The 20677-nt window shown below is 42.8% G+C and overlaps 1 protein-coding gene across 3 annotated transcripts in view; it reads right to left on the bottom strand.

Annotated features, from left to right (window-relative positions):
* Window positions 1-2301: 2301 nt before the first annotated feature.
* The window catches only part of ZC3H12B (zinc finger CCCH-type containing 12B), a 468637-nt gene continuing 450261 nt past the window's right edge, over window positions 2302-20677 (bottom strand). For all 3 annotated transcript variants that reach the window (XM_008272718.4, XM_070066354.1, XM_051827742.2), the window contains 5 exons: window positions 19107-19867; window positions 11845-11984; window positions 10009-10243; window positions 9236-9342; window positions 2302-8070 (listed from right to left, as the gene is read on the bottom strand). In XM_008272718.4, coding sequence (XP_008270940.1) covers window positions 6650-8070; window positions 9236-9342; window positions 10009-10243; window positions 11845-11984; window positions 19107-19711 — 2508 coding nt within the window. In that variant the 5' untranslated portion in view covers window positions 19712-19867 and the 3' untranslated portion in view covers window positions 2302-6649. The remainder of the gene's footprint in view (window positions 8071-9235; window positions 9343-10008; window positions 10244-11844; window positions 11985-19106; window positions 19868-20677) is intronic.

Below are 20677 nucleotides of genomic sequence, written 5' to 3'. Positions count from 1 at the left end.
AAGTCATGTCACAGTTTCCTCTGTACAAAGAGGAATAATATTTGCTTCACAGGCTTCTCGAAAGGACCAAAACAGATAATAGATGTGCTTTCTAAAGTGATTCACACTTAATATGTATGAGTGGTGTGAACTCATGCTAGGGTTGATGAGTCTTGAATTCAGAACTCAGTTGTCTGTATAATTCTGGACAGTGCTTTCCCCTGGCCCTCAAAGGTGAAAAATGAGAAGGCGATCTGAGCTCACTTCTGGTCCAGGTCCAGAGAGAGTAAGAGCCAAGGGCATTGTTAGCTTTAGTCCTGAAACCTGGCAGTTGAGAGACCAGGTTGAAAGGGCTTCAGATGGTGGTGGTGTATGTAGGGTGGTGTGGAGTGCCAGGAAGCAACCTTGGCCTAGTGCCCTTGAACCTTTTCCTTCTGATTAGAAAGATCAGAGACTGATTAGTAAAAGTCTTTGAACTGTAAATATTTAACTGGGACACAGAGATGAGTGTCAAGGGAAATGTTTGATTATATTATTGTTCAACAATGGTGATTGAGAGATCCCGTCTGATGGATAATTCATCAGTGACAAAGGGTATGGTTCCTGCGGCCCTGCCCTGAACTAATTGTTTTGGGGTGGAGACTGCTAACTTAATTAGGACAAAACACCAAGTGCTAAAGAAGTATTAAGGCTCACTGTGGGGAGGGACTAACAATACCTGGACCAGGACATAGAACAGTTTGTCAGAGGTGACATGAAAACTATCTTCAAAAGTAAGGCTTTGCTAGTCAGAACAAGGCATCCATAAAAGGAAAGCCAAAGTCCAGAGGGGTAGAGAAAGAGCATGGTTGCAGTAATCAGTACAGGGTCCAGGATATTTATTTGAAAGATGGTGATGTGACTTCATAGGCCATGAGGCCAGAGAGCTGAGCTGGAGAGGAATATGGTGAGAGTTGTTGATTTTCCACTTGTCTCTTCCTGGAATTTGAATCATTCTTACCATTCTCTTTCTCTTCACACTGCCACTGCCCTCCAAGGAAGTCAGGGTATTAATTTATTCTCTGTGTTTCATTCCCTTATCAGAGTGCAAGTGCCCCAAGATAGGAACTATTTGTTCCTCTTCTTTCTCCCTAGGCCACTTATAGGCCAGTCCCCTATTTGGTTCTTAGTAAGAACTTGATGTATGTATTCCCTAGGAATGTGACAGGAGGCAGCAGGAATAAAAGACAGGAAAAGGGTGAGGGGAGATGAGTATCTTCAGTCCCGTGGAGGGTGGTAAAAGGAAACAAAGCAAAACAGAATTCTGGGGTCAGTGCTGTGGTGCAGCAGGTGGCATAGTGGGTGAAGCCAGCACCTGTGATGCCAGCAGCCCCCATGGGTATGAGTTCAAGTCCTGGCTGCTCCACTTCCACTCAAGCTCCCTGCTCATGGCCTGGGAAAGCAACCGATGATGGCCCAAGTATTTAGGCCCCTGCCACCCACACGGGAGACCCAGAAGAAGCTGCTGACTTCAGCCTGACACAATGCTGGCTGTTGAAGCCATCTAGGGAGTGAATCAGTGGATGGAAGATTCTCTCTCTCTCTCTAACTGACTTTCAAAATAAATAAGTAAATCTTAGAAAACCAGAATTCTTAGCTCATGAATAGTCCTTTGCAAAAGCTCCTAGGGCTGAGCTCTGCTGTAGCAACTGTGGCCTTTAGAATGAGACTAGCTTGGGGTAGGGTGAGGGGTGGAGTAGGAGGCTCCAGAGAGGTCTGACACTGTAGTAAAGGGCTTGCCCACCTGGGAGTCAGGAGGCCAGTGCTTCCAGTCCTTTTGCCTCTTAATTCTGTTTGTCCTTGGTCAAATCTCTTGGTACTCTTGGAGCCTCAGTTGCTTCCCTATCTCCTAAAGGAGCTGATGCAGCTGAGCACTCTGCAAGTGGGAAGTGTAGGGTGCAAGGCCCCTTTTGGCTCTCTTGAGACTTTGGGGAAAATCCTTAAAGGCTATGTACAGAAACAAGCCTGGGCCTTGAGCCTTCTACTTGGTTCTACCCCACCAGTGGATGCCCAGCCTTGCTTTGTGGGAAACACCAGTCTGAATAGCACTTGGAGCTATGTTAGTCTTCGCAGATTACAGGGCATCTGCTTACTGTGGTAAAATTCAGGTGAACTCCTTTGGGGGGAATCCTTTGCCTTATGAGCTTAATTCAAGTTGCAAGTCACAAGGACAGAAATACAGTATCTCAGGATTAGACTCTGTGTGTGTGTGTGTGTGTGTGTGTGTGTGTGTGGTATATGGCTTCTGTTTTTGATGTTTGTAAAGAAAGAGCCATTAGTGCTTAGTAGACAAACAGTTTATGCAGTAAATAAGTGTGGATACAGTTCATTGTTGTCAGTGATACAGCATTTCCATCACAATTATAGGTGAAACTAAAATCTCTTGAAGTAGTCATAGCAGATTCATGCTAGTGAGAACATATTACAAAACATTGCACGTGCATTATAGAGGCAGACAAAACTGGGGAAGAGATATATTTTTACTCACTTCTGGTTGGCTTCGTGTATTTTGTCATTGAGACTTACATTATGTTTGGGTCAAACAAAAAACCCAAAGAGGTTTTATAAAAGTTTACAACCATTAAACATTATTGTTTAATCTCACAAATGAATAAAGCAAACTATTATAGCTCAATGATACACAAACCAGGACTAAAAATAGTCAATCTGCCTAGGTATATAGTTAACTACAATACAATAGATACTAACTATGCTGAGTCTTCAGAAAGGCATTGACTACTTTAGACAAGCAGGTTCCAGAAATACACTGGTTTGGTTTCCAATGAGAACTAAGTGTAGTGCCGTTTCACTTGAGACTATGCACTCCCCAGTGTCAGATCTGAGGAGGGGAAGGAAGAGTAGGGTTAGGAAGAGACCTGAGCAGGGCTCTTTGGACAGCTCGGCGTTACTTCCCCTGTGCAGATCCAGACCCGGTTCACAGAGTAAAACAAAGTGTATTGAAATCGTTGGCCCTCAAAAAGGGCGTTGTATACAAAGTCCCATACTTACAGCATAGATAGAATAGTAACTGAGCGCCTCTCAAAGCGAACTCTTCTATGTTTAGAAGAAAACTCAGTGCCACAGGTTAATGGATATCAATGTTGGAGTTACTGTATAAAGATAATTTCTTCCAAAATAGAAAAATAAAAAGGAATTTTAGCGAAGTATTTGAAACTAGGAGAGGGAGAGAGAGAAAGAAAAAAATACCATGCTATGTGTTTCATTTCTTAGAATAGGACAAGTTTTGGAGGCCATTTCCATGAGGCATCTGTCATTCTCCCTTCTCTACCTGGCACCTTAAGAGAGAGTACAATGTCTCAATGTTACCCTTGAAAAGGCTCCTATTCCTTGGAGCTGTCTTATAGAAATAGTGCCCTGGATTAACCATGCCATCCCAGGGTCACACATCTCCTTTAGGTCAAAATGAAAACAAAATGAGAAAATCACAAACAGCAAAAAGAAAAAAAAAAGAGAATTCACAAAAATCTACAAACTCTAAGGCCTGAATAGGCACAGACTGCTATGAGGTCAGAAAATCAGTGAAAGAATTAAAATTACAAAGCACCTCTTGCAAAATATACCACTTCTTGAAAACCACACAAAACACTGTGCAGTGACCCCTGCTGAGTGCTTGGAGGTAAGTATCCTGAAAGATACACGCTTAGCCCCATGAGGGAAACTTGGTTTTATTCCCAAGGGAACCAAAGGGGGTGTGTGTGTCCCAGTGCTTCTTTATTAATTGCTGTTTTATAACTACAGACAATGGAAAAGTCAAAAAGTATGCAGACTTCAATATAAAGAAAATGTTTCTTTAATAACTAAGAACCAAGCTGGGTTTATGCATTCATAGTCGTGCAGCTCCATTTATAGATTCTTGCAGATGATTCACTAACACAGATAACTTTTTACACAAAATCCCTTCCGCAAGGACATATTAAATTTAATAGCCTAAAGAGAACGTATGCAATATAATGCCTGAAACTGTACACACAATAGCTGTGCACCTAGTAATAAAGAGGCCTTGAAAAATTGTCTATCTATAAACTACGACTGCCCTTTGGAAATAAAAGCTCCTTCACAACCTCTGGGCTACTTCCATGTGACACACAGTGCCACAAACATCGGAGTGAAAATTCAGTACTAATCCTAGTTGATGAGTTTTGTACATTTGTTTCTATACAATCAGGAAAAAAGAGATACAATTTGTATCAACAAAAGGTCATTTCTGGTTATTTGAAGCATTGCTCCTAGCCGCTTTGGTTTATACACATTGTATGAGAGGAGAAGAATGACAATTGTTTTTAGGAAATAAGAAATACATATGCTGCCTTAAAAATATTTCCTATATTGGGAGAAACTTACAAACTGTTCTGAGTACTAAATATGAACATGTTCGAGATGGATTGCAGCTAACATGATAAATCTTGTGCTTCTGTGTAAATTGTGCAAATAGCGAATAATGCAGTGCCACTGATGATTTTGGTAGGCAGATGAACTAACTGGCACAAAGGCATCAGAGTCATCTGAGATTGTCAAGCTGATTTAGACACAGGGCAGATTGAGAAGGTTCAAGAAGTTAAAGGTAGGAAATAGTGTTTGTGTGAAATAGCAAGCACTGCAGGGGCAACTGTCACTCTGTGGACCTACCTGGTAGAAAATACTTTTAACACTTTCAGTAATGTGCTGAGAAATGGGACGATTAGAAGGTAAGAGATTAATGGGAAGCTGTGATTAACTGAAGAGTAACATTTGGTTGAGATGCAGAATTGATTGACTTGGACAGACAGAAAGCAGCATGCAAGCCATTATCAAACCACCAGAAACAACCCTGACTACAGCCTCACATTCGGAGTGTTTCACAGTAAGAAACATTTAATAGGCAGTGTCACACCTTCTCATGAAGAAACAAAAGGCCAAGGCCAGGCCTTCTCAACTTTCATGAAAAAAACAACCATAGAAGTTAGCAAGTTCCAGCTCAGGAAATAGTGAGCTGGTCATGGTTCAAAATGTTGAAATATACAATGGATTCAAAAAGGGGGTTCATTTAGTGCAGCTTTAAAAAAAATAAACAAGAAATACCTCTTCTAGAGGCACTTAGCTACAAAGTTTCCCACCCTGAGCAAGATACAAGTTGCGCAAATGGTGCCTCTCAATCCAAGGCCTTTCCTCTTTAGTAGCAAATCTAAGAATTAATTACCTTATTAGCAAGTGCACCCTCTTTGCGTGGATTTGAAGTGCATAACTGAGCCAGCTATGAGCAAAGATGCAGCATCCCCTTCTGGAAGCTGCTTTTTTTTCCTATCTAGAAAAATCCCTGGTTTTTTTTTTTTTTCCCTAAAGAAATTCTGCTCCACCAATGATTGACCTTATTGCCCAAAGGGTGGACAGCAGGAGAATAGTGGATTACATGGCTATGCACTGTCCTCCATTACATTTTCATCCTGTGGTGTTGAATACTGCATAGGTCAGAAGTCCAAAAAGCATCCATTAGTCCCTCCTTGAGTGAAGCTTTAGTATTCGCCATTTAATGCCACATGAGTTTGGCCATCTCTCCTGGGATACGGTGAGTGGCCTCTGGGAGTAAATCCTTTGGTCCTGGTCAAACTCTTCTGTGCTTGTGTAGCATACACGTATCCTATGATCGGAACTTGAGCTTATCCATCAGCTCCTCTGCAGAAGGCTGCAACCTGACCCCTAATTTGCTGAGGTGAAGAGACTTGGAAGCTAGGAACTATTAGTAAATGTTGGCTGGCCAGTGAAAAGTACAAAGGAAACAGATCTGGTTTGCTCTGGCGCCTAAGAAAGCAATGTTCTAATGTTGGCATGTACTTTCCACTTTCAAAACTAGTTGAAACTATGAAATGTAACATAAAATCATCAAGTCAGATTCATGACCTATACAGCTATAGACTAAGGACTGCTTAGAGCCTACCTTCTCATTATCACTATAAAAGTTGATACAGAGGTATGCACACATCTCAAATATATACATTCATACATGCAATATAATTGCTAATAGGTTTCAGATATAGCTCTAGAAGCCTCAATGTGACCCTATATCTTGTTTAATAAAGATATTGAATGATCAAATATCCATGCAAAAGGAAGTATTTGATTTTAAATAGCTTCAAAAAATCCTATTAAGAAAACCTAAAAGGTTAATTCAACATATACTCTGATCCTGATGTTTTTGCTCTCTAACTTGGATATATCATTCACACTTTGCAATATAGAATGTGTGACTAAGAAAATGCTGGTAATGGAATCCCTCGGGATTTCTCACATTTAGGCCTCTTCTCCCTGGGTTTTGTCCTCCATTACCTGCGCCATGCAGTGCACAAAGGGCATGGGACTTGTTGTCAGAGGACTTGGGTGTGTGTCTTGACTGAAGTCATTTGCTAGCAGTGTGACTTTGGCAAGTCAATCTCACTGAGCTTCAGCTCCCTGCTCTATAAAATAGGATGTTGGTAAGACCTACCTCACAGGGTTGTTATGCGCTTAAATGATGTAAACACTCTGTAACTTATTAAAAGCGCAACACAAATGATTAGTTACTATAATCATAGTATTAGTGTATTTGAAGTATTAATATTCCTATCTCTAGAAAGGACTGCAGTGGTCCTGTGTCACGTCAACGTGCAGCCCTAAGCTTAGCAACAATCAAGGCTGCCAGTTGCTGGGCATCTGCTGTGTGGGGATTCTTCTCCATCACTGCAAGAACAATGTTGGAAGGGAAAATATTGCAGAGGTTCTTATAGGTCTGATACTGGTGCTCTGGGATCATATGCTCCCTAGAATCATTGCACATTCCCACCCAAGGATTCCTCCAAAGCTGCTCCATCTTTTCGGGCACACTCCGTACCATGACTGGCTCGTAACATGGTTGCATGAGGCTGTTACTCAAGGGATAGGAGTGGTAGGCATAGGAGTCGGCTGCACAGGGCAGTGGGTCCCAGCTGGCGTGCTGTTCCCGGCACAGAGGAGGTCGTCTTTGCCTCATGGGGTTGCTCTCATAGAGGCGGGAGTCAGAAATGCTGTCCATCCGTGTCATCACCAGGGCACGGCCTGGCTGGGGAGTTGCCCCGGGATGGATATTGGGAGGCATGGAGTAGTCTCCAGGACAGCTGGAGCGTGCCCCAGTTGCTGGGTGTTGGGCATGCAGAGCTAAGTGGGAGACTGACTGCTTGTGAGGGGCCTGCTTAGAATCCTCTGGGCCGTAGCTCTGCACTCGCGTTAAGGCTTCATGGTAACCATGAGGAAAAGGCTGAAGACGGTTCTGAGATGCCGAGCGGTGCAACTTCAAACTGCCTTCAGAATGGGCATCAGCTACAGCCAAGTACAGGTTGTTGTAGGAAGAATAGTTGTCGTTCCTGGTATGGCTCATGCGGCTATCAGGACAGAGGTTGGGATTCCGGGCATACACCCCCCGGTCTGCTTCAGCCATGTAGTACTCTCGATTATGCAGGCTGTTGATGTTTAACTTGGAGAAGTCGCCTAACATCGAATAGTAGCCATGGTCCCCCATGGACTCAAACTTTGGGTATTGCTCAGCATAGCTAATAGGGGTCCCATGGCTGTTGGTAACGAGAATCGGGGGATACTGCATGCTGGCCATGTGCTCCAACGAGGCCTTCTGGTGTGGGAAATGGGAGGATCCTGGCACTGGGCTGCTGGCCGAACGAGTGTTGAGTGCACCCACTGCATGGCTTTTGGGGGGTGGGATTGTGGGGACACTTAGGGCAGTCACAAGCGAGGGGACAGAGCTGGCCTCAGGCTTACGGGCAATGGACAGCCATTCCTCAGGCTCCACGGCCACGGACCGGATGCTGGGATCGGATTGGCGCTTGGGGGCCACCCGTTTGACCTCTGAGGTTATCTCACCTTTGGCACTAGACATCCCTGTGCCACACTTGGCCAGGGTGCCTTCGCTCATGGTTTTCACTGTGGACAGTTTGGCACTGATGCGGAGCTCATCAGCCACCGAACGCTGCGGTTGGTTGGCCCGCTCCGGGTGGTAGTATTTGCACTTGTGGCCGTAGGTGCATTTTTTGCCTGAAAAAATAATGCCTTGGAGTAAGACTTTCTCATAGTTGCGCAACCCTCTGTGCCAGAAACTGTCAAAGCAACCTGGTCACTCAGGTTAGAGTTATTACTGTTTGGGGCTGAGGCAGAATATTAACTTTCCACAAAGGTGAGAGACAGACAACACCAAGGAGGCATCACACACTGCAAGGGGAGAGGGGTAGAGGTGGAAAGCTGGAGAGGAAATTGCAGTGTCAAAGCTAAGAGCTGAGCAGTTGAACAGCCTGGATTGTCCAGTGATGTACAGCTTTGCCTCAGCATAGCCTGCACGCTAAGGTGGTGGAGAGCAACAGAAGGCAGCGTGGTGCAGTGCAAATGAGCACAGGTTTGGAGGCCAGGCAAACCTGGGTTTCCATTCCAGCTATGTCCCTTACTAGCCTCGTGACCTTGGTCAGTGACTCTATGTTCCAAGCCTCATTTTCTTCTTCTGTAAACAGGGTTCATAAGCACGCCTATATTACAGGGTAATTGTAAAGATTCAATGAGATAACATGAAAAGATTCTGATTCAAATGTTCATCGAGGACAAAAACCAAATGCCCCATAAAAGTGATTGTCCAAAAAAAGAGCCAACATCCAAACTAGCCTCAGACCAAGCCCATGATGCACTGTAGGCTCACAAACTTTGTATCAGAGGGACTTGGGTAAGGACACAAAAACACTCTAGAAGAAGGTATCTTTAAAAAATAAAAAAAAAAATGAAAGGGAAGTTTGGAGGCAAAGTGGCAAACCACAGATCAGAAGGAAAGGGTATTATTAGTTGACAGAAGGTGGAAGTCAGCTGCCTGACAGACACATTCTTGGGGTCAAACCCAGTTTGGCATTGCTCTTTCTATTTCCGTAGGCCCCATAGGTTTCGACAACATTGCTCAGGACTCAGGCAGCTAGAGCTTGTATGTTATTTTAGCAAGTAACAGCTGATCTTCCCTTCAATTCTAGATACCTCTTCCTCATGCAGTTTCTAGGATTTTTTCTTTAAATACCTACTGAGAGTACATAAAGACACAAAACTGTAACTCACAGAAAGTGGATGGACCAGGATTCCCATCTGAAAGGTAAACCTGGGAGAGAAAAGTATCCACAGAGTCCTTATGTTTCCCCTAGTACAGAACTCAGTTCTGCACATAGGTACTCACCATAAGGACATGGTTGCTTCTTATGCTCAGGAACGACAGGTCTCTTTCTTAGGAAATTTTCAAGGCTTGGGCCATGGCGTCCTAAAGGATCATCTGGAGGCATAAATCTGAAAGCAAGCAAGCAAGGGGTGAATGTCTTCCCTTCTGTTGCCACTATCCCCTAAGCAGGAGTTCTGATTTTCATTAGCTCTGGCCTGTATTGTCACAGCTTTCTAATGGCCCCTCCTGGCTCAAGTCTGCCTTTTTCTGTTAAGCCAGCAGCTCTTCCTTTTGTTACCGCTTGGTCACACAGGAAGAATTCTTTTCCCTGTGCATCATTCTTCCATGTGAGTGTGTTCCAGCAGTACCAGTGTGCCTGCTTGTTCCCCCCAGCACGCCACTCACATTCACACCTTCATAGCTTTATTCATGTTGTCCCCTTCCTCTGTCATGCCCAGCAGCCCTCTTTGCTCTGTGAGCTTCATCTGAAATGTCATCTCCTCTGGGAGGTCTTTTTCTAAAACCTCCTGTAGACAGAGCAATTAATAAAAAACTTTAACCGTAGCGCTTATCACAACACATTGCAGTGGTTTCTTTCTCTTTCTTAACTGCACTTTCAGCCCTTTCAAAGTCAGTCCTGTTTCTCATTCAGCCTTTTATCTCCATGGCAACCAGCATAATGCATGGTACACAGTAAGTGTTCAGTAAATTTTTATTGAAATGAAATGAAATCTATTCCTACTGGTAACTTGGATAGAGGGCTATTATTCAGAGCCTACTGGAAAGAAACGCACTTGTCATTCACAAAAGAATACATCAGCAACCGCTCCTCAATGAACTTCTTCCATTCCGGCTTTTCAACTTGAAGGTCTCGGTAGTTATCGTTGGATACAATGATGCCATCAGAATCAAAAGCCAGTTTGACTATGAACCGGTCATCATAGCAGACAACTCTCCTGCCTTGGACCCTTCGCGATGGTGTGAAGACAAGAATCTTTTCCTTTTCCAGCTTACGTAGAATATCTTGATCTGTTGAAATATGATTATATACCACAGAGTAGAAATCCTCTTTGGAAATTAACAGTTTTATCCCCATATTACAAAATACAAAGTTTATACTAAATTAAAATATTTTCACTTAGAAAGTGGGTTCCATTCCCAGCTACAACACCAAATTGGATCATGACCTTAGGTAAGTCACCTTCCCCTTTGGATTTATTTTCAGTAAAATGAAGGAACTGGACTCAATGACCCCTGAATTTTCAAAGTTACCACGAAGAGTGAAAAGTGACGCTGATGGCCCAGCATTCTGGATACTTATTTTGCCTTTTGGCCAAAGCCTCAGCTTTCCGGCTGTTGAAGAGAACGGGCTGGTGTGCTGGTAGGAGGAGAGTGAAGCATCACTCCTAGGGACTTACATTTTTGCCTTCTGCCTGAAGGAAGGCCCAAATGAAGGTGAAACATCAAGCTGTAGCTCTTGTGTTGACGCCCTTTCTTTGGCCTTCTAATTGCCAAGGAGAGAGAATTGCTGGCTGCGCTTGAGAAGGGCCAGGATTCACTCTCAGACTGAGCCTTGGGAGCCTGTTCAGCAGATGTCAGTCAGCTCTACACACAGCCCAGATAGTCATTCACTGGAGTTTTCCCATTAGGCACATCAGGTAAGAGCTGATACTCAGAGGACTGGGGCCTATAAGTCCCTAAATACTGTAAAGAGTATATGTTTCATATACTGTTGTAAGTGAATGTAGCAGTCCTACTCCCACTAGGACCCTACCACATACTGACTTTTGATGACTTTTTAAGACATTCTTGGCCTTCACGGGCCACTTCTTTCACAAAGAGATATTAAAATTTCCATGTTATGCCAACCATGTAGGAGATCCAGATGAAGCTCCTGGCCCTGCTGACCATGTCGGAGACCCAGATGAAGCTCCTGGCCATCTGGGGAGTGAACCAGCAGAGGGAAGATCTCTTTCTCTGTTCTTCCCTCTCTCTCTAACTCTGACTTTCAAATAAATAAATAAATCTTAAAAGTTAAAAAAAATTTCCAAGTTACAATGGCCTTAATATAAATCCAAATATAATCCATCTAGATACATCATTGTGAACTCACTATTATCATATTCATCTCTCCTTCTGATATGACAAGAAAATCAAATTAAAACATTCCATGGGACCTTAAAAATATCATCAGTCCCCCACGGATAAGTCACATGGGACTTTTCTCTCTATTCCACTCCCTACTTGCAAATCCCACAATCATTTGGTGCAGAATGAGATGGGTTGTCTACCATGGTTTCCACAGTCCCTTGAAAAATTCGTCCATGTTCATAGACAGATTTATCCCCCTTTAGTCTGAATCTATGGCCAAGTAGAAAAGCACTCCTTTTCAATTATGTACTTTATCCTTGGCTGAACTGATGCTGTCTCTACTTAACTGCCATATACCACAAAACGATGATGGTTTTCTTTGGGTCACTTTATCAAGCATAAACTTACTAAAAATATTTTACATACACTTAACAATTTAGACAAAAATATTTAGCTAAGTTGGTACCATCAACCCCTCCCTCAATCAGTTTGCTGGCTTTGCCTATAGATGAGAAGAAATGTTGGATTTGCAACAGTACCTGTAATTGGTGCATCAGGGCGGGACTGCTCCTTTCTCCACGCGGGCACAAATACAGTAATATCTTTATGGCCTTTATCTAGAAACCAGTCCACAGCAAGTTGTATTCCTCGGCAGGAGAATTCTTCTTTATTTCCATGGCTTTAGGAAGGTAGAAAATAAGAGGAGAAAGGACTGACAATTGATAACCAAAAAGTGCTCCCCAAACAGGCTTTTTCTTAGTATTAAGAGGTTCACAACAAGCAATTTCCTTTTAAATGATGCCAAAGTATGCATTTTTTCAAAGATTTATTTATTTATTTATTTATTTGAAAGGCAGAGTTACAGAGAGGCAGAGGCAGAGAGAGACAAAGTTCTTCCATCCTGTTTTTCATTCCCTAGATGGCTGCAAAAGCCAGAGCTACACTGATCCGAAGCCAGGAGCCTGGAGCTTCTTCCAGGTCTCCCATGTGGGTGCAGGGGCCCAAGGACTTGGACCATCTTCTACTGCTTTCCCAGGCCAAAGCAGAAAGCTGGATCGGAAGAGGAGCAGCTGGGACTAGAACTAGCACCCATATGGGATGCTGGCACTGCAGGCGGCTACTTTATCAACTATGCCACCATGCAAGCCTCCAAAGTGTGCATTTTTTTAAAAGATTTTATTTTTTATTTATTTACTTGAGAGGTAGAGTTACAGACAGTGAGAGGAAGAGACAAAGGTCTTCTGTTGGTTCACTCCCCAAATGGCTGCAACGGCTGGAGCTACGCCGATCCTAATCCAGGAGCCAGGAGCTTCTTCCCTGCTCTCCCACGTAGGTGCAGGGGCCCAAGCACTTGGGCCATCTTTACTGCTTTCCCAGGCCATAGCAGAGAGCTGGATCGGAAGAGGAGCAGCCAGGACTCGAACTAGCGCCCATATGGGATGCCGGCACCGCAGATAGAGGATTAACCTACTGCGCCACGGCAAATGCCCCAAAGTATGTATTTTTTAAGAAGAGCATCTTAAAAAATGCTCACTAGGCTGTGGCATAGTGGGTAAAGCCACCGCCTGCAGGGCTGGCATCCCATATGGGTGCCGGTTTGAGTCCTGGCTGCTCCTCTTCTGATCCAGCTCTGTGCTGTGGCCTGGGAAAGCAGTAGAAGATGGCCCGAGTCCTTGGGCCCCTGGACCCATGTGGGAGACCTGGAAGAAGCTCCTGGCTCCTGGCTTGGACCAGCACAGCTCCTACCATTGCAGCCATCTGGGGAGTGAACCAGCAGATGGAAGACCTCTCTCTCTGTCTCTCTTTCTCTTTCTGCCTCTGCCTCTCTGTAACTCTGCCTTTCAAATAAATAAATCTTTAAAAGAAAGAGCATATCAAAACAACTTTTCAGTTTATTCATTTATTTGAAAGGAGAGGAGAGAGAGAGGATATTTTTCATTTGCTGGTTTACTCTCTAAGTATCTGGCTCAAGCCAGGAGCCAGAAACTCCATCTGGGTCTCCCACAGGGGCAGGTGGCAGGGACCCAAGCACTTGAGCCATCATCTGATGTCTCCTAGCGGCCCAGTAACAGGAAGCTGAATCTGAAGCAGAGGTGGGACTCAAACCAGGCACTTTGATATCAGATGTGGGAGTCCTAAGGGGCAGCTTAACTCTCTGTGCCACAATGCCTGGCCCTTAAATTCTCTTTCATCTAATTGTCACAAAAATTGTTATCATTATTACAGACTTCTCTCAAGGGCACAGATGGTTAACAACTCCCACCCAGTAGCACGCCCTGGTGGCTCTCTCCTATCACTAGTTCCATTTTCTCTGTTTGTACTACCACCTTCTTTTTTAAAGATTCATATATTCAAAACTGATGAAAAAAGATGAGTTGCTATTAGATTTTTAGATAGTTTATGTAGGGGATTATCTGGAGATGAGTCTCAAGTGCATGCATCAAGCTCTGAAAATAGCATTGACAGCAGAAAAGACACATAAAAACGCTGACTGAAAATGCTTATCATGTGTATACATTTAATTAAATATAATACACTAACAAAAATCATAGTATTGAAAATTTTAAGGTGTGGGAAATGCTCACAATATAGTTATCAAAGAGAAAAGAAAGGATATAGAAACGTGTGTATGGTATCTATATAAATATAGTAATCCTAATTTTGTAGAAGAAAGCATTGAAAAAATGTTAGAAATAAATAAATATATTAATAAAATTTGCTATTCTATGTGGCAGGGTTATCAGTCACCTTATTTTCTTCCTTTGATTTCAAAATTTCCTATAAAAACCTAGTGTTCCTTTTATCATCAAAACATGATGTAAAAAGAGGAAATTCTGTCACTATTACTTATACAAGGAACAAACACCTGGAAAGTTAAAAAGTCAAACAGAATTCATGTTGTGAAGATTCATTTATTTATTTGAAAGGCAGAGTGACAGAGAAAGAGAGAGAGACACAGAGAGACTCTCTGTCACTCTGCCTTTCAAATAAATAAACATATTTTTAAAAAGTCCCCAGTATACCATAAAGCAATTATACTACTCTATAGAAAATATCAGGAAAAGTATATTTCACTGCCAATACATTCCAGGATAGCATTAAAGATAGCTACCATTGATTGCTTCTAAGAAAAAAAAATTGAGCCATGAAGCAATTGGGCAAGCCCACAGTATTCAAAGGGCTACTACTGGATGAAGCCAGCATGAAATAGTCGGGTAGGGAAGACATCCAGTTGTGATTTTTCCCACTACTACAGTGCTGATAAATATAAAGAATAATGGAACTTGGGAAAGTCATCAGAACTGCCATTAGAAGGGGGATTTCATTTGGCTTCACAATGCTGTAAAGTGTCATCTTCTCTCAAACAGTTTAAGTCTAGAAAGAAATACAAGAGTTAGATTTGCTGACAGATACTCCAACTTTGTACTGTATACTATCAAATTCTTTGTTTAAAATATTTTCATAATAACAAATGTATATGGTTATTGAATATATTCATATTGTATAAAATGTAGAAAACAAAAACAACAAAGAAAAACTCCTCAAGATCCAACTCTTTCACTACTACCCACAGACAGTTTGTATTTTGATGCATTTGTATTTTGATATCAGTTTCTAAATGCACTGATAATTGTTTTAAAAAAACAACAGGGCCGGTGTCACGGCTCACTAGGCTAATCCTCTGCCTTGCGGCGCCGGCACACCGGGTTCTAGTCCCAGTCGGGGTGCCGGATTCTGTCCTGGTTGCCCCTCTTCCAGGCCAGCTCTCTGCTGTGGCCAGGGAGTGCAGTGGAGGATGGCCCAAGTGCTTGGGCCCTGCACCCCATGGGAGACCAGGATAAGTACCTGGCTCCTGCCATTGGATCAGTGCGGTGCGCCGGCCGCAGTGCGCCGGCCGCAGCAGCCATTGGAGGGTGAACCAACGGCAAAGGAAGACCTTTTTCTCTGTCTCTCTCTCTCACTGTCCACTCTGCCTGTCAAAACAAACAAACAAACAAAAAACCCATAGCATTCTAATAAAACCATATTAAAATTTTGTCTTTAGAGCAGTCCAGGAAGCACAGCATGAACTATCCAGTAAGAATTATAAGACTTTTTAATGTATTTATCAAGGTGGCAATAAAGACCTATACAAAGACCCAGTATGCTAAGTTTAGTGCCCAATAAATATTTAAATAATGAATACATTTTTAAGAACAAATAAAGTAATGTTTGCAAAATGACCTGTTTTTGCCAAATACATAAAATGTGCTTTTACAATCTTGAAAAGGTTAACAATCCTAGGACCTGCAGGTCACAGAGTATCTCAGTGATACTATAGCTCACTGTGTCCTGTAAACTGGATTAAAAACATGTCATGATCCAGGTTCCCAAGCTGAATTCCGAATAGCAAATGAGTCACTGGCTTCTCCCTCTGCAATTGTGTTTTTTTTTTTTTAAAGTAGGATTCAAACGTTTGGGCTTCTCCCAGACATAACATAGAATATAGTGGCATTTACATTTCAAAGCCTGTGTTCCTCTGTAATGGAGTTTTTCCCTCCCAAGGGAGACAGATCACAGAATGAATGTATCCTTTAGCATGTATCATAGAATAGTCACAATATGTGAATCATAGGTATCCCACTACTGCAAATGTTAATGCCTTCAATGGCAAACAGAGTATCATAATTTAAACACAGGCTCATCCAATAGGCTGATGAATAGCAGATGTTAAAATGTAGTTTAAGAAATGTTAATTGCATGATAAAGTGATAACTAACTAATGGGGAAAACAAACTGAGTTTACATTAACAGCAGTAACAAGTTCGTATGCAGACTATAACACTGCACTTTGGACATGTAAAATGTGATTACAGAATAAATGGGACTCATAAGGAACTTACTTAGATAAGAACAAGACGCTAATAGAGACACACACAACGATTTTTAAAACAGCATGTGGTCCCTATGCACCATTTTAATAGGCTCTAAAGATAAGATTGAGTGTTGAGTTTTTTGCTTATTTTTGTAAAGATTTACTTTAGTATTTTAATTTTATGTAAATCATGTAAGGTACCTTTAATTTAGCAAATCTCCTGTCATTCAGGAGACAAAATTTCATCTTCCTATCAGTAAGACTGCTGCTGACACAGACTAGATATGTTGAAACTAATTACCTAGTAATTAAGCTCCTCGCTGTTTTTTTAAAAGTAAAAGAACTATAAAGTATCCTTCAAAATTAGCCATCCTTGAACAGAAATCCAAGGAAAAGGAAGATCTTTTTTAAAAATAATTATTTGAAAGGCAGAGTTACAGAGGAGCGACAGAGAAAAAGGAAAGAGAGAGAGAGAGAGAATATCAATTAATCTACTGGTTCACTCCACAAATGACCACAATGGCCAGGTCTCAGCCAGGCCAAAGCCAGGAGACATCTGGGTCTCCCACATGGGTAGCAGGGTCTCAAGCACTTGGGCCATCTTCTGCTACCTTCCCAGGTGCATTAGCAGGGAGCTGGAATGGAGGCGAGGCAGCTGGGACTTGAATTGGCACTCACATGGGATGCTGGCATTTCAGGTGGCAGCTTAACCTGCTGTTCCACAACACTGGCCTCAAGGAAGATCTGGTATCACCATCAAGTCAAAGTTCCCAAGGAAGTCTGGCTCCTCTCATCCTTGACTCCGAAACACAAAATCCTTAAAGAAAGGTAGGCTTTGGAAACATGTCTGATCTAGGATGTTCTGGGTGGTCTAGTTTGAGGAGAGACTGAGTTGGTCAGATCAAGTATCCCTTCCCCTCAAGAATCACTTTAGTGGGGACAGACATTTGCGGCACAGCAGGTTAAGCTACTGACCACGACACCAGCATTCCATGAGTGCCGGTTTGAGTCCTAGCTACTCCACTTCCAATCCAGCTCCGTGCTAAGACGGTTGGAATGCTTGGGACCCTGCCACCCACATGGGAGACTCAGATGGGGTTCCGGATTCTCCATGCTTTAGCTTGGCCTAATCCTGGCTTCTGTGGCCATTTGGGGAGTGAACCAGCAGATGGAAGATCTCTCTTTCTGTCTCTCCCCGTTTCTTCCTCTCTCTCTGTCATTCTGCCTTTCAAATAAATAAATAAATAAAAAGCATCACTCTAGGTTATGCTTAAAGCAGAGATACTTTTGACCCTTTGAACAGGGAAATCATTCGCTCTCTACTTTTTTTAAAGATTTATTTTGAGAGAGAGAGAGAGAGAGAGAGAGAGATCTTCCATCTTCTGCTTCACTCCACAAATGGCCACAACAGTTGAGGCTGGGTCAGGTTGAAGCCAAGAGCAGGGACCCAAGCACTTGGGTCATCTTCCACTGCTTCCTCCAGGTGTTTTAGCTGGGAACTGGATTGGAAGTGGAGCAACCAGGATGCTGGCAGCGCAGGTTACAAGGTGCAGCTTAACCCGCTGTGCCACAACATTAACCTCTATTTTCTGCTTTACTGGTCCATTGAATCATTCTGATTCTGTAGTATTGTGTGCAGTTCATTTGATTTGCTTGTTACAATGCCTCTGGTTTTCCCTCACTAAAAAAGGGAAGCTGTGTAGCCTGACTGACACACTTTATGGTGATGCTGTCATGATTTAAAATATTGGAAAAAGGAAATCTGTATATGTATTCTTTGTTACTAGCAATGATACTAAACATGTTTAATAACATTAATAGTCCCATAATATTGTATGATAGTGTCAGAAGAGTTTTGGAGTCAGATTCAAGCTTTAATCCAAGCTTTGCCATTTATTAACTATGTGACCCTAGGTAGTTACTTATCTCTCTGAACCTGAGTCTCTTCACATGAAAAAAAAAAAATGAACCTGATCATTCCATTCTAGTAGCATTGTTTCCTTTTAAGTTATTTTTTGTCATTTTTATTTGAAACACAGAGAGACAGAAACAGATACAGAGAGATCTTTTCATCCACTGGAATTGGAAGTAGAGCCAGGACTTGAACACAGGCACTCTGATATGGGATGTGGGTGCCCCAAGTGGCCTCTTAATCATTGCACCAAATGCCCACCCTGAGATGGTGCATCTTTTTTAAAATAATTTAATTTTAAGTTTTAATTAGTTTTTATCAGATTCAACGTGGTTTGTAGATATAATTCAGAGGACATAATGATATTCCCTTTCTCGCTCCTTCCCTCTCTGCCTCCCTCCCTTCTTTCTCCCCCCCTTTTTTTTTTAGTTGAGATGATGCATCTTGAAGACTATGAACATAAAGAGGAGGGAAATAACATGAACACAGGGGAGGGGGAGTAGAAATTAGCATAATTTACATGGAAACCATTAAATAGCCTGATGCAAATTGCAAATACAACAGGTGTTAGAAATGAGATCAAAGGGGGAGAAGGAAAGGCCAGGTCACAAAGAGCTTTAAAGCCAGATGAAGGGATCCGAACTTGGTAGGATAACAATCAGAAGTTACTGAGAGTTCCTCAGTAAGTCTCCGAGTGATTATGAGGGCAGCACTTTCAGGATCGGGATAGCAGATCCCAAGAGGAACAAAGCTGAATAGTTATGTCTCCCCTGAAGGATCACAAATGCCTAAATTGCCTGCATGACCCCTTTTGAAATCATGGCAGTGATTTCAAAAGAGAGAGGAAAGGCAAGGGCAGGATCATATCAGCCTCTGTCTACCCACCTCCAAGAACACAGGCCACAGGCAACGACCCATGGTCACCTGTAGTGCTTTGAAAATACATACATACATACATACATGCATACGTGCATACATACAAGTTCTATGAGCTCAGGCCAGTTTCACAAAAGAGAAAAATATAGCAGGCTTACCTCATTGCCACATTGCTTCCATCAATGACAATTGGCCTCAAATTATCACTGCTGTCTATTTCATCTTCAAGAGATAATTCAGGGCTTGCAATTTCTCTGGAGCTGGGCCCACGAGGCACTAACAGAGTCAGGTTGACCTGCCCTTCTGAATCACCTTTGTTGCCAAGTCTGACAAGCTCTGCCAATACATCATTAATAAGTGATTCTGGGCCCAGCTTGTGCAACACTGATTGAATCTGTTCCTCTGCATAGCCCAGCTTTAGAGCAAAATCCATCTTGGCTTGGTAGTCTTTCTCCAAGTCGAGCTTGCCATCCTGTAAAATGCTACTCTGGGAGAAGCTTGGGCGATCCAGGCAGGGTGATCGGCAGAGTTGGCGGTGTGGCTTGGAGGGCATCTCCTTTCTCTTCAATTGCCCATCTCTGGGTTGGCAGCTGTTGTTGTTGCTGCCCTTAAGGCTCATCTGTTCGAGGTCACTCTCAGAGCTCACCCACTCTTCAGAATCTGCATTGCCCTGCTCTGTGCTGTCCTGTTTAGGCTGCTGCTTCTCTTCCTTGGAGGCGCTCTTCTCCATTTTTGGTGTCTCCACTGCAGCTGTGGCCGTCATCCCGTTCAGTGGGCAGTCTGAGGTCTAATCAGTTCTTTTTCTTTTTAGCCTGCTTGGGATCCACATGGAGTGGCATTCTTCTGTGGTAAAATGTTTTGATAGCAGTGGTGCAGGAGTTTGTCTGTTTGGTTTGTTCTTTTCAGATGTCACCAGTCCCTACAAGTAAACACACATACCACAACCATGTTTAGGCAAGTTCTGGAAAAGCATTTTAGAATATAGAGGTTTCTCTCTAAAAGTCTTTTTGATTTTCCTTCTCACCATGATTGACTCATTTTACATTCAAAATATAGAAAGTCTAATTCTAATAATTTTAGACAAATAAATTTCAGTAGTGGTACCCCCCCCCCCCAAAAAAAAAAACACCTCAGCTAAAGTTGTCTGCTTATGGGACTGGTGCTGTGACATAGTAGGTTAAACCTCTGCCTGTGGCACCAGCATCCCATATGGGCACTAGTTCTCTGCTTATGGCCTGGGAAAGCAGAGGAAGATGGCCCCAGTGTTTGTGCCCCTGTACCCACCTGGGAGACCCGGGGAAAGCTCCTGGCTCCTGGCTTCAGATAGGCCTAGCTCCAGCCATTGCAACCATTTGGGGAGTGAAACAGCAGATGGAAGACCTTTCTCTCTGTCTTTCTCTCTGTAACTCTACCTCTCAAATAAATAAATAAATAAATAAAATGTTAAAAAAGGAATAAAGTTATCTGCTTATGACCACAGCTTCAAAAGAGAACCTGCATTTCAAAAGGGTGCAGGAATACGTGTGTGTGTGTCTATTCTGGAAAGGACTCTTTTTCTTTCATTCTGCTAGGGAAGTGTTTCCACATCATGTACCAGATCCTTCTTACTGAGGCTTAAATCCACTACGACTCTCCAGCACTACTTTTTTAAAGATATCAGGAGGGGCTGGCACTATGGCACCGTGGGTTAAAGCCCTGGCCTGCAGCACAGGCATCCTATATGGACACC

The sequence above is a fragment of the Oryctolagus cuniculus genome, chromosome X (assembly GCF_964237555.1).
Source record: "Oryctolagus cuniculus chromosome X, mOryCun1.1, whole genome shotgun sequence".
Classification (NCBI taxonomy): Eukaryota; Metazoa; Chordata; class Mammalia; order Lagomorpha; family Leporidae; genus Oryctolagus; species Oryctolagus cuniculus.
Note: the sequence above shows the minus strand (reverse complement) of the source record. Positions and strands in the feature narration are given on the sequence as shown.